The sequence below is a fragment of the Vipera berus genome (genome assembly GCF_964194415.1).
Source record: "Vipera berus genome assembly, chromosome: 3".
Classification (NCBI taxonomy): domain Eukaryota; kingdom Metazoa; phylum Chordata; class Lepidosauria; order Squamata; family Viperidae; genus Vipera; species Vipera berus.
The window spans coordinates 176,295,291-176,307,992 of NC_138204.1; the positions used below are offsets into that span (position 1 = coordinate 176,295,291).

General features: G+C 36.6%; 1 protein-coding gene across 6 annotated transcripts in view; it reads right to left on the minus strand.

Annotated features, from left to right (window-relative positions):
- RB1CC1 (RB1 inducible coiled-coil 1) overlaps window positions 1-12,617 on the minus strand; it is a 55,468-nt gene extending 42,851 nt beyond the window's left edge. For 5 of the 6 annotated variants that reach the window (XR_014026056.1, XM_081324862.1, XM_081324861.1 and 2 more), the window contains exons 1-5: window positions 12,379-12,617; window positions 4,637-4,749; window positions 2,361-2,490; window positions 1,779-1,905; window positions 1,524-1,694 (exon numbers count right to left, since the gene is read on the minus strand). Coding sequence is in view for 5 of the 6 variants with exons in the window: in XM_081324862.1 (XP_081180988.1) it covers window positions 1,524-1,694; window positions 1,779-1,905; window positions 2,361-2,431 (369 nt within the window). In the remaining variant the exon portion in view is untranslated. Of the gene's footprint in view, window positions 1-1,523; window positions 1,695-1,778; window positions 1,906-2,360; window positions 2,491-4,636; window positions 4,750-5,248; window positions 5,271-12,378 lie in introns of those variants that run through there. The other variant, XM_081324860.1, reaches the window with a different exon arrangement.
- Window positions 12,618-12,702: the final 85 nt, after the last annotated feature.

The window sequence follows — 12,702 nt, forward strand, 5'->3', positions numbered from 1 at the left end:
AAAGAAAAGTTCAGTTCCAGAAAGAAAGATACTCAAGAATGTTGTTTCCGAAATTATATATTAGGAACAGTCTGCTTCTCCTTATCACTGATTCTGTGTTTCTATTAAATTAGAGAAGCATGCTGTTAAGAAACAAACAAGCAAAAACTCTGTATCTGTAATGGGAATTTTATCCCTTAGCATAAATTTAGATTTCTGGTAAAACATACTTGTGCTTTCATAAGCACCAGCACTATAATAATTTATATAAGTGAAACCAAACATTGTTTCAAAATAATAACATGACTACCCATGTTAGTTTTGCTATTATCCCTGACTATTGTTTTTACAAAATGCGAAAATTCATTATGGAATTTCAGTTATTGATAGTAGAAATAATATTGTATAAGGCCAGCAAAAAAATAAAACCCATATAGAAAACTGTCTCAGGAGCTTTCTTTCATTAACATTGGATGTTATGACAACAAAGATAACAAGTTCATTTTCGAATAATGTGGATATTTAGGAAACTGTATTGATTATTGTTTCCCAGCTAGCACAGGCAAGGTACTCCCCTATTATCTACTATTTGACATGTCTCATTTGAAATGCCAGAAATTGAAAAATACTTACTCTATCATATCCATTATCAGCTGCTACTTAAATTTCTATTTTAAGGGATAGTGCTGGGGAGCTCTTCCTGAAAGAATTGAATTCCTTAGTGCCAAAAGTTTCTTTATCTACTTGATGAAGAGAAGATGTATGAAATCTAGATATCTTATTGCACAGCCAAGTTTCTTTATTCTGCAAACACAATTAAAGTGTTCACACAGCTCAAGAACCTGCCTCTCCCATAGCAAAGAGTACATTTGCTTCTGTGCTGCTCTTTACCCTAAACTCCTTCCTTAAAACAAGTAACTTGTGCAAATTTAAGAGTGGGTTTCCATTCAAAGAAAAGAAAAAAAACATTTTTGAAAAACCTAAAGAACAAAATGGATTTAGTAAGGGCATTAAGAGTTAGATATTAACTAGAATTAAATAAGTATATTCACTGGGCTCGTGCACTTCTGAACCATCAATACCTATTCTACATCAAATCAAATATGCTTCATGTGTGGACTTCAACTCCCAAAATACGGAAAAATGTCCATGCTTGCTACAGAATTCTGATAGATGAATTCCATATATTTGGAACATATGTAATTTGGGTACACAGCCTTTGCCTTTTCCCACAAAGTTCATCCTAATCTTTAATATTTTAGTCTGTAATTATTTCTAAAACAAATCTGATAATTATTAACACAGGGGATTCAAAATTTGTAATCCAGATATTTTTGTTCTTTCACCTTTGTTATGTTTTGTATATTGATGTATACTTTAATTCAAGTATACATAAAGATACAAAACATATTAACATAAAGATGAAAGAACAAAAATATCTGGATTTACAAATGATTTTACAATATTTTAGACTAGCTGTGTTTTATTGAATATTTCTATCACAAAACTGCATAAAAGTTGTTAAAAGATTTTAAGTTGCTTACCACAGCAAGCTGTGTTCGTGAAGCTACTGTGTGAAAAACCGCAGGCATCATAAGGGATTCTTCAACTTTTATTTCCATCTCATTTTCTGCTAAAAATGTTGTTTTAGGTATGGCTGGAGGACGTTCACACAAGATCATTTCTTTATTGAAGAGGAAAATTGGGTTTGTATCCTGTATTAAAATAAAATAAGTTATTTCAACTTTCTTTTCATTATTTAATAATTCAAATATTTTAAAAATTATCTGAATATTTACCGTTCCAGCACTGTAACTACAGACTTTTCTGTCAGCTGCCATACATTCGCCACCATTGACAACCAGTACCTGATACTGAATGGCTATCCTGTATTTGTTTTGAATTGCTTGTTTAAGATCAGCCACACTAATAAAACAATAAAAAAACATATTGTGTATCAAATGTTTTTTTAAAAAAACTCAAGGATTTTTAGTCCTTATTTAAAAGATTAATGGAAAATGTCAATTTTTACTTTGTCAACCTTTAATTTGTTAGCAACATGCAAAAGTTTATCCAAACTCTATAACAGACATATATTCTATATTACCACTGTAACAAAAAATACAGTTCATGTGCTGTTTTACAAAAAAATTAACCAAAGCAAAATCAAAAGAGAGTGAGTTTCCAGCAAACTTTCAAATATGTCTCCTTGTAACTACATTAGTGAAAGGCTTATTCCACACACCACAGAGAAGCTACAGATGTATTTTAATAATGGTTCTGCTTCAATTCTCAACTCCAAAGTTTCCAATACCTAGGGACAGAAAGTTAATCTAGCAAAATATTACTTTTAGAATATATTTTTTTAAAAAATGCCTTACTTCTGTACTGCAAGTTCTGTATCAAAGGTAAGGGTGGTTCCAGTGTTGACCAGAAATACATATAACTTCATGGTGACTTCTTTATGTTTCTGAAACTTATACCTTTGACTTTGCTATTATTATTTTGAAACTGTAAAAAACAAAAACAAAAAAACCCAACTCCTTAACAGTATTAGTCAGAAATACTGAAATTATCTAAATCATTTAGCTCTAGTCAAGATATTATTCATGCATATATTACATGACAAATATAAAAGACACAGAACCAACATATATCAGTCTTGATATCCCTATATGGAGCAGGTAGTCTCCAGTCTCCATTCATGAAGAATTTTATTTCTGTTCAAATAAATAAAAACAGAAACCTCCTGCAGGTGGCACAGACTGCACTCTCTATCGTCTTTTCTCTTTCAACCCTCTGAGTGATAGGCTACATTGAGCTGAGGGATAGTGCCTAGCCCAAAGTCACCCAGTGAGCTTTTCTACCTGAAAGTGGACTTGAACCTGGGTCTTCCCAAATCTAATTCAACCACAATTCAGCCTGGAATTTAGGTTGTAAGTTGTTGCAGTCATTAAGTAGGTTACCGTGTAACCCGACTCAACTTTACCACGGCATCCTAACTTTCTCATGTGTGGTCATTAAGCAACCACACGGTCCTTTAAACAGATGGAAAGAACTGCCTACTGAACGGGGTGCAGGCGTCTCTTTTACACGCACAGAAGGGAACTGTGGCACTTGGCTGGGGGGAAAAAAAGCACAAATCTTTGTGATCTAAGCCTTCTTTTCTCCAGCCCAATGCTGCAATTTTCCTCCTGCCTGCTGGAGAGACTCCACCCCATGCAGGGTGAAATCAATCCATCGGGCAGTGCTTTCGCTCTCAAAGACGCTGGGTGAAGAAATCTCTTGAGGGACATTCTTCACCCAGCCTTAGCTTTAGCTCTCAGGTAGGCTGACTGAAGAAAGACCATCCCAAAATCCAAGCAGAAATCCAAGGTTGGATTTCAGGATAGATCTTTTTCAGCTAGCCATGTGGCAGTGGTTTGCAGCCTTCTCTGTTGACTTACTGGGGAAGCTGGCAGGAAGTATTGTACATGGCAATCATATGATTGCAGGGTGTTTGGCAACCTGTCATTAGTACAAACAGGTTGCCATGAGCCCAGACTGCAATTATGTGACTGAAGGGGTGCTGCAATAGCCCTACGTTTGGCTAGGGGTTGTAAATCCCTCTGTGCCATCGTAATTTCAAATTTTCTCTCATATTAAGAGAAAAAGATCATACCCAATACTTTTATTTCTCAGAATACAGAAAAAAACAGAACTACTACTGAATATGTTAGAATCTCATTATCTCCATTTGGAAATTTTTGTTGCCCATAATTTACACTCGGGTATAGGACATAAGAATGTTTTATATAGTTTTCTGCCTTATAGCTTTTTATATAGCCAATACTACTCTAAATGGGCTCACTGGCCAGAGGTAGTGTAACTCATTGGAAAGCAAACCTTTTATCCTAGATCAATTATTGAAACAAAAATAGAGCTTAGCCTAGAACTTTGTTATTCATGGTTTGATCACCCAAATGCCCTAATTTAAATATATTTTATTAGAGAATGTGATTAAGGATCAATCAACAGAGCTGGGCAGGAATTTTAATAGCATTTAAGATCATGGTAGTTTTCCCTACAATAATACTAGTAGTTTGCCATTCAAATAAATCACTGATAATTACATTTTGCATTGGAGGTACTGGATTTTACTTCAGTAATGCTATACAGAAGTAATCCTTTCAGGGACCAAACTGTTCATCTCACAGACTCATTCTAAGTGGTCCTTTACAATACATCCTTCAAGCCACATTGTAGCAGCCTAAGCATTTATCAATATTATTCACTATTTCCTCCTCGTCCACCCAAAGGGATATTGTTATCTATCACTGACTGAGCTTCCCGATAATTAGATCTTCATCTGATGCTATGCCAGTGTACCAAATAAAAAGTTGTTTTGATTTCTAAACATTTTTGTCTTATTCTTATTCCCCAATAATTACTCCATAATTCAGGCTAAATTCAGTGTTTTCTACTTACAATAATTTGCAAACTGTAAGAGCAATGCTGGTATAAGTTGACCAGAAACACTATTAAAAGTTGCCAGGGTACGTTATCACAAAATTATATTAAAAGGATAAAAACTCCACAAAAGTAAACCTTAATATAGTAGTGGGAGCTATTATGAGTCTGTATGAATCTTATATTGAAAGCAAGACAGAAAGTTTACCTTCAGGAACTGCATGGAGGTATCACTGCCTTTATAAATAGCCGGATTGCTAAACAAAGTATTTTCCTCATTAGACTTTGGCAAAAGAATGTTGTTTCTGGAGCATCAAACACCTAACAGTGAAAAACAGAAATTGTGAATACATATGCAAAAGGAAACTAGTTAATAATTACATTTCAGTCAGTGGAAAACCTATTAAAATATCTTTATTTAGAGAACATTAAACTGTGACATATAGAATGGAACAATATTGATAGATTTCAGTTAGTGAAAATTGAGACAGGCAACTCCATTGATCAGCGAAGTGGTCACTAAATAGGAAATCATGTGACCATGACCTCCCTCCCCAGCACTGGGATAGCTAGCTTGAAACTGACAAGACTAATCAGTCACAACTTAGGCTTTTTGCCCCCTAACCATTTCCTTGTCCTTTGGAAAGCTCACCTGACACTGGGATAAACAACAAAAAAGGGAATTAATACTTGTATGTACATTCACTGAAGAGGAAAGCATTGCAAGAGAGTAAGTAGGCCCACAATGGGGAATATACATTGAAAGCAATGTGCTCCTGCCAGCAGCCACAAGAGGTCTACTCAAACACCCATCCTGTACCTGCTTGCTCTCTTGTAATTCCTTCCTCTGCAATCTTTCCACTTTGAGTGAGGTGCGGAATGGATCAGGAATGGGAGAGACTGCCGACAAAAAGACAACAGCAAGCGAAGGGGAGGCCAGGCACAGGACAACATTTACTATCATGGTGATCACATAATGGAAGGACATTGTGAAGGTCATTAAATGTGGGCATTGGTACAAAGGTTATTTTTTTCAGCACCATTGTAACTTTGAATGGTCGCTGAATGAAAAGGTGGGTATGGAGGACGACTTCTACTCTGTAATTCTTGAACAGAATACTTACGTTATATCTTAAAATAAAGACTAGATTACAATAGAGAATGGTGGAAGACTGATAAATGCCATTTAAATAGCACAGCTGTAGCCACAAATAGACTTTGTAAGTAAGTCCACCCCCACACATCTATCTATGCTAGTAATCTGTTGCTCAGATATATTCAGGAAATAAGTTTTAGTCCATGGATTCAGAAATGATATAACTAAACTAAAGCAGTTTTATAACAAACACAGATATGCTTCTATACTGCTGTTTATTTGGAGATTATGTATGAAAATAATTTACTTAGGACAGATTGACCATTATCTATTAACTTAAAAAGCTAAATAAAATCTACTTGTACAAAACATAAACTCCTTTATTTCAGATATGGATATTGATAAAACTAACAGTTATAACATCCCAGTTTATTGAAATACAATGCATAATGCAATACAATGCGTGCGCACACACACGCACACACACACACACAAACATTTATAAGCTTTAAAACAAAGAAACATAAGTGTGTATCACTTTCATTAAGGTAGCTCAAGTACCGTGTTTCCCGTGTATCCCAAAAATAAGCCCTAATTTTGGGGCGAGGCGCACACCTAAAAATCAAGCTAGGGTGGGGGGGTGGAGCTTACCATTGCAGCTTGGCCTCCCATGGATCGACACAGGCCTCGCCAGCCCACTTCTTCTGCAGCCAAAGGAGCAGCTTCATTCTGCAGCTGAGAATGGAGCTCCGGCCTTTCCGGAAGGCCTCTGCAGCAGAAAACTGAGCTATGGATTCAATCCGCAGCTCAGTTCTCGGATGCAGAGGCCTTCGAGAAAATCCTGACTGTGAAATGCAGGCCGGAGCTCCATTCTCAGCTGCAGAAGAAGTTGGCTGGTTGGGCAGGGCTGTCAGTGCCGCTGCAAGGTGAGTGGAAAAGACACCACCTGAAAATAAAACCTGGTGCCTCTTTTAGAGGCAAATATTATTTTCGAGGAAACATGGTAACTTCTAAATCTTTCCTAAAATTTTATTATTTTAATTATATACCATTCTTCTGTGAATCACAACAATTAAATACTACAAAATACCAGAGCATTTTAATACCAAAAGTTCTAGCTACTAGAAAAAGTATCTGAAAGTTTCAAGCATTTTGATGAAGATGTATATCTTAAGCAAGCAGTGACACTGAATTGTGGAGAAACAGTTGATGCATCTCCAAAGATACAGTAGGAAGTTTCATAGCAAGAGTACTATTACTGAGAAGCAGAGATGCAGGTTTTCTGGAAAAGTCTGAAATGAGTATTTCCAATGAAAACGTGCATGAATACAATTAGCATATTCATCTCAATGCTTGTTTAATTTTCTGTGGCTTCAATAGCTTCCTCTCTCTTCTTCTGTCTCTCAGCTATTGGAAGTAGTCAGGGGTAGTCACAAAATCCCTGTTTCTCAATTTTTTAAAATGAACATGTGAAAAACAAACTGTACAACTTTGAAACCACCAAACTTGCCTAATTGGATTTTTTTCAGCCACATGTCTAGAAGAAAGGTCTTGTTTCACACAAGTAATCACCGCTCATATTGGGTCAGTGGTTCCACTGTGCTGATTAATCACTCGGAGAGACATTCAAACAAATTCAAAATTAAGAACATTCTTCTCAGGCCACTAACTGATTTTACTTTTAACTGCAAGAGCCAAAGCACTGTAGGAATACTTCATGAAAAATACTATTTCGGCTTAATTTCTAAATTGGAAATATATATTTTTAATCAAAAGGTACAAGACACCACACATGTACGTCTCTTTCTTCTTTGCAATTGGAGACCTTCCCCCTGTACAGAATCACTAAATACATACTGAATGCTAAAGACGAATACAATTGAAATGCTAAAGCAAATTATTCTTATGAGAAAGAAAACTGGGGGCCTCAAAAAAGTGGCTGTAGAATGAGATCTCTAAACATGTGAGGATCAGAAGCAACTTCTATTAAGTAATAAAGGGACGTAAGAAAACAATACAGTACAGTAATCTGAATAGTTAAGATTACCTTATCACTAACACTTATTGAAAAAATGAAGATGATCAAAGAAGCTTTGCTACAGAAAAATTCTCAAAAGTTATACCTTCTCTTTATTAGTTATTAACATCATAATCCTACTTTGCTTCTTTCTTCCACAAAAAAATTGCATGGAAGTAGAATAAATGACATAGAAAGGGACTTACAATTCAGAGAAGAAAGCATTAAAATCCTTTATAAGGCCTAGGCTCCAAGGTCACATAAATTCAAATTGTTAAAAAAGACAAGATGATTAAAAATAATAATAAAGATGGGAAGAATGTTTGCACCTTTTCCAAAAAGGCAAAAGACAGAGCAGTTAGCATAATACAGGTAGTCCTCGACTTGCAACTATTTATTTAGTGACTGTTTGAAGTTACAACAGCATGAAAAAAGTGACTCATGACCATTTTTCACACTTATGAAAATTGCTATATCTCCATGATTAACATTTGGGCACTTGGCAACTGGCATTTAGTTATATCAGTTGCAGTATCCCGGGTCATGTGATTACCTTTTGCAACCTAATGACGAGCAAAGTGAATGGGAAAGCCAGATTCACTTAACATCTGTGTTATTAACTTCAGTGACTCACTTAACAACTGTGGCAAGAAAGGTGAAATGGGGTAAAATTCACTGAACAACTATCTTGCTTAACAACAGAAATTTTGGACTCAGCTGTGGTCATAAGTTGAGGACTACCTATATTAAGAGTAGGTCATGCAGACCAGTTTCATATTTCTGTTTGCATGCTTATCAACATATACAGCATACATGCTTACTATTATTCAATATGGTAGATCGCAAGAATGCGATTTTTTTCAGCAACTATATGACATTATATTCATGTTGAAAAGATAGTAAATATGTAACTGTATATACACTACTGTTAGATAATTTACTCACTAGTTAACTACAAATGCATGTCCCGCATAACTGCTGTTCTTTTTTGATGTGATCTAAAAAAAATGTGAAAATGGGTATTTGTAAAATCTACAACTGATAAAACCAGACGGTAGCAAATAGATGGTACCTGAAAATCAGGATTAAAATCTGGAGTAATACCTGGCTAAAGCCAACAAATGATATCAGTGAAAGTATAAGAGACTTCACTTAGCAGTACTTAGAAAACTAGGAAACCTAACACTGCCTAAATATTAGGCAACAGTACATAATATAGTTGCTGAAAAAGAATAAAAAAATCTTAGGCTGTGTTAAAAAAGGAAGAACAAGTTACAAGACATTGTAACTTTAGTCTATTGTACACAAGTTTGACTGATTTTGGAATACTATCTTTAGTTCTGGAATTTATATTTTAAAGACGATACTGACACTCTGGATTATGCCTGGAGCATGACTATGATTAAGATAATTAAAGAGCTGGAGAAAAAGATCAGAAAAAACTATTCAACCACAACAGTGGAAAAAGTATGTACAAGACTAAGAGGCAACTTGAGAGCAGTGTTAAAACAAGTATACTGTATATAAAAGGTTGATCTAAATTAGACCATAGTAAATGTTTGAAAGAGGACGGGATAAGAATCAATGAGTAAACACCACAAGAAGGCTAAACACTTCAGGAGGTGCCTGTGGTGTTGTCTTAAATGGTGTGAACCAGTTTGGCCTAGTGGTTCAGGCACCAGGCTAGAAAGGAGACTGTAAGATCTAGTACTGCCTTAGGCATAAAAGCTATCTGGGTGACTTTGGATTAGTCATTTTCTCTCAGCCCAATTTACCTCATAGGGTTGTTGTTGTGGGGAAAAGAGGAGGAGGGAGCATTAGGTATGTTTGATGCCTGGAGTTATTGGCAATATAATGAAGAAATATACTGTATAATCTGTGAAAAATTTGAATTTGTTTGTCCTGATAACAGGGACCATGGAATTGTTTTTTCAGCCACCTGTTTGTTAAATCCTATCACCTCCTGGCTGATCAAGGCCTCCTGGTGGGTGAGGGTCCCTTGTGTGCTGGGTCAATGCAGAGGTTAATGTTTCTTTGTGGGAGAGAATAGTGCCAGCTCTTCTGAAAAAGGCATTTGAATGAAAAAAATAAACAGTCAACAGTCAGATTATTTGCCTAATAGTTCAGAGATCAAAAACCCAATGCTATGTATTGTATAGGTGTGATGTTTGATGCTAATGTTGATTATTGCAACAACATATATAAAAGTCTTATGAATATTAGCAAAAATATAAAATTAGAACTTTCAGTCATTATTCCATAAATAAGGCATGCTATCAGTAGAAATCTGTATTGTTTCATTTCTCCCATCAATATTGTTTAGGTTTTTAACACTAATAGCATGCTTACATGCTATAAAAATATGTTGTTTATGCCAATCTCAAACGCACTTTAACTTTCTAAAGTAGCCTAAATCATGAGATCATAGCACAATAGTAAATATATCCCTTCAAAATAAACATTACTGAGCTTACAGACAGGTGAATAAACATAGGGAAAAAATATCAAAACAATTATAGTTAAAAATGAAAATGTGCACAAAATGAAGGCAACTCTCAATCAAAGCTGAAACTTAAATCAGCCCTCAGAAAATCCTGGAACACGCATTGGGTAGTTACACCAAAATGGCATAATTGAAAAGAATAGAAAATTCTGAATATAGAATATTGTTTCTTCATTCTACTATGTCTGATCCTCCCGAAAAATCCTTGCAAATTAAGGGAAAGTATTTAAAACTATGAGTCATTTATTAGATATAAACATGAGACCCAAGAGCATTATCACATGACAAAATTGTGCAGCAATAATTTTATACCAACTATAAACCTGGAACATTTGTATGAAATTGCAACAATTTATAGTTGCACAAAAAGTTTTAGGCACCCATGGACAAATTTTATATGTCAATGAATTTTGAAGTGAGCACAAGCAGGCATAACCTCTCCATGGCACAGAACAGAACACGCCATCTTTTAAAAAATCTGAATGCATGTTCATCAACTATGTACAGATGTTCAATAATTTAAAGCAAGGAAATGGTCTCTATGGCAGGTGCATAAGTTTGGACACCCTTTCAAGTCAGTACTTTGGAACACCTTCTTTGGCAGAAATAATAGCTTCCAAATATTTCCTATAGTCAGTTAAGAATCTTTCCATTCTTGCTATCTGAGGTCTCTATAAGCACTAAATGTTTTTTTCTCCTTCAATAATATTCAGATCTACGAATTGTCAAAGCCATACCAAGACTGTTAGTTTCCTTTTAAATATATAATGGTTGTTCTGGGGAATTCTAGATCACTCTGTTGCTGAAATTTCTAACCACTTTTTAATTGTCTAAACTTCTTTCTTTACTATGTACACTATTTTCTTGCTTGGAATCGGAACTGCACATTAATAGTAAGTATGCATTTAAATTTACAGAAAAAATGTCATGTTGAACTTTGCACCATATAAGAATTGTGCCAACTTCAATTGTGCTTAAAGAAAAGAAATTTTTGGCATGACAACTAATATAGATTCTTATTGATATATTGTCAGTTTAATTATAATTTTTTATAAAATTAAAATATTTAGTTAATATTCTCTGAAAAACAGAATACATAAAAAGTTACACAATACCAAAGGAAAACAAAACATTTTGTAGAAACATTATACAGTAGCTATTAATTTTATAATAACTATTACTTTATAAAATAGATTAAACACATTTATAAGAATTTAATGCAAAAGCTTGTCAGCTATAGCAATGAACTCACAAACTAATCCAAGCAACACTGTAGGTGTCTAGTTCAAAATACTGAGATTTGCCACTTTTGGGCAAATCCAGTTAAATTTTACAAACCAATGTTATAGCTTGTGTTATCTCTATGAACAAAATTAATGGGAATGTATCTTACATTGGAGTGACTTTCATAATAACTATTGAATACAGGCTGTATTTATAGATTTCATACGTACCACAGCAAAAAATAATGTAATTTATACCATTGTTGCCTCCAAACTCAAACAATTCACCATCCTAACCTGATGAAGACTTGCAGCCACAAGATTACATGGTATCTCAGCATTGGGGAAGGGGGGGGGCTGGTATAAATTTTCTATGTTGACTGATCTTTTAGCTGTGGGAAAATCAGACTTCAGCCACCACCACCACCACCACCACAAAAAGAGTCACATGTAGGTAACATTAGCCATGCCAAAAAACCGACAAACTGGTATAATTATATACAGGCTTTAACGGAAAAGCTATCAAATCGGCGGCAAGAGATTAAAAATGAAAAACAACGAAGGGATGGAACGAGCCATTTCCCCTACCTACCTAGACTACTTTAAATGATAGCGCTTAGTGGAAAACAGAAAAGGGAAAAGAAAAAAAAAACCTACCCCTAAAATTGCACTGCCTTCCTTACACAACAAGGTGGGGAAGGCGGAACTATAAAAGTGCGGGACGGCTGAGTCATTCCCCCACGGAGTTCAACTTCGGGGAAAAGGGAGTCCGGGACAAGTTAAAGCAGGGGTCTTCAAACTTGGCCCTTTTATGACTTGTGGACTTCAACTCCCAGAATTCCTCAGCCAGCAAAGCTGGCTGAGGAATTCTGGGAGTTGAAGTCCACAAGTCATAAAAGGGCCAAGTTTGAAGACCCCTGAGTTAAAGGCTACATTTTCGGGACAAACGTGCCAAGTCCGCTCGCGCAAAAGACACAGCGGTTGAGGGGGGGGGGAGTTAGGGGGGGGGAGCGCGCAGGGGGGGGGCGGGCGTTGGTTGTCTCCATGACAGCCACGGGCACGGCCGGAAGGCTCCTCTCTGCTCTGGGATATCCCCTTTCCCGCCACTCACCCCCAGGGGGCCATCCCAAGAGCAACAGCTGGGCGGCCCCGAGCACCGTCCCGCGCCGGGGACCGGCGGCTGCGGGAGCTCCTCCCCTCTCCTGCGGCTTCACCCAGAGCTTCAGGGTCCGGCGCCCGGAGAAGACAAGTGGCGGAAAGAAGTATGAGCAACGGCAGCGGCGCGAAGGAGACCGGGCTGTCGCCGAAGAGAGGGAGATGATGCCCGCGGGAGCGGCCAATGTACTTAAGAAGGTCCGGGCTGTGTATCGGGCCCCGCGGGCTTACGCGCCACCCCTCGCTGCCGCTGCCGCTGTTTGTTATTGTCGTCGCCTAT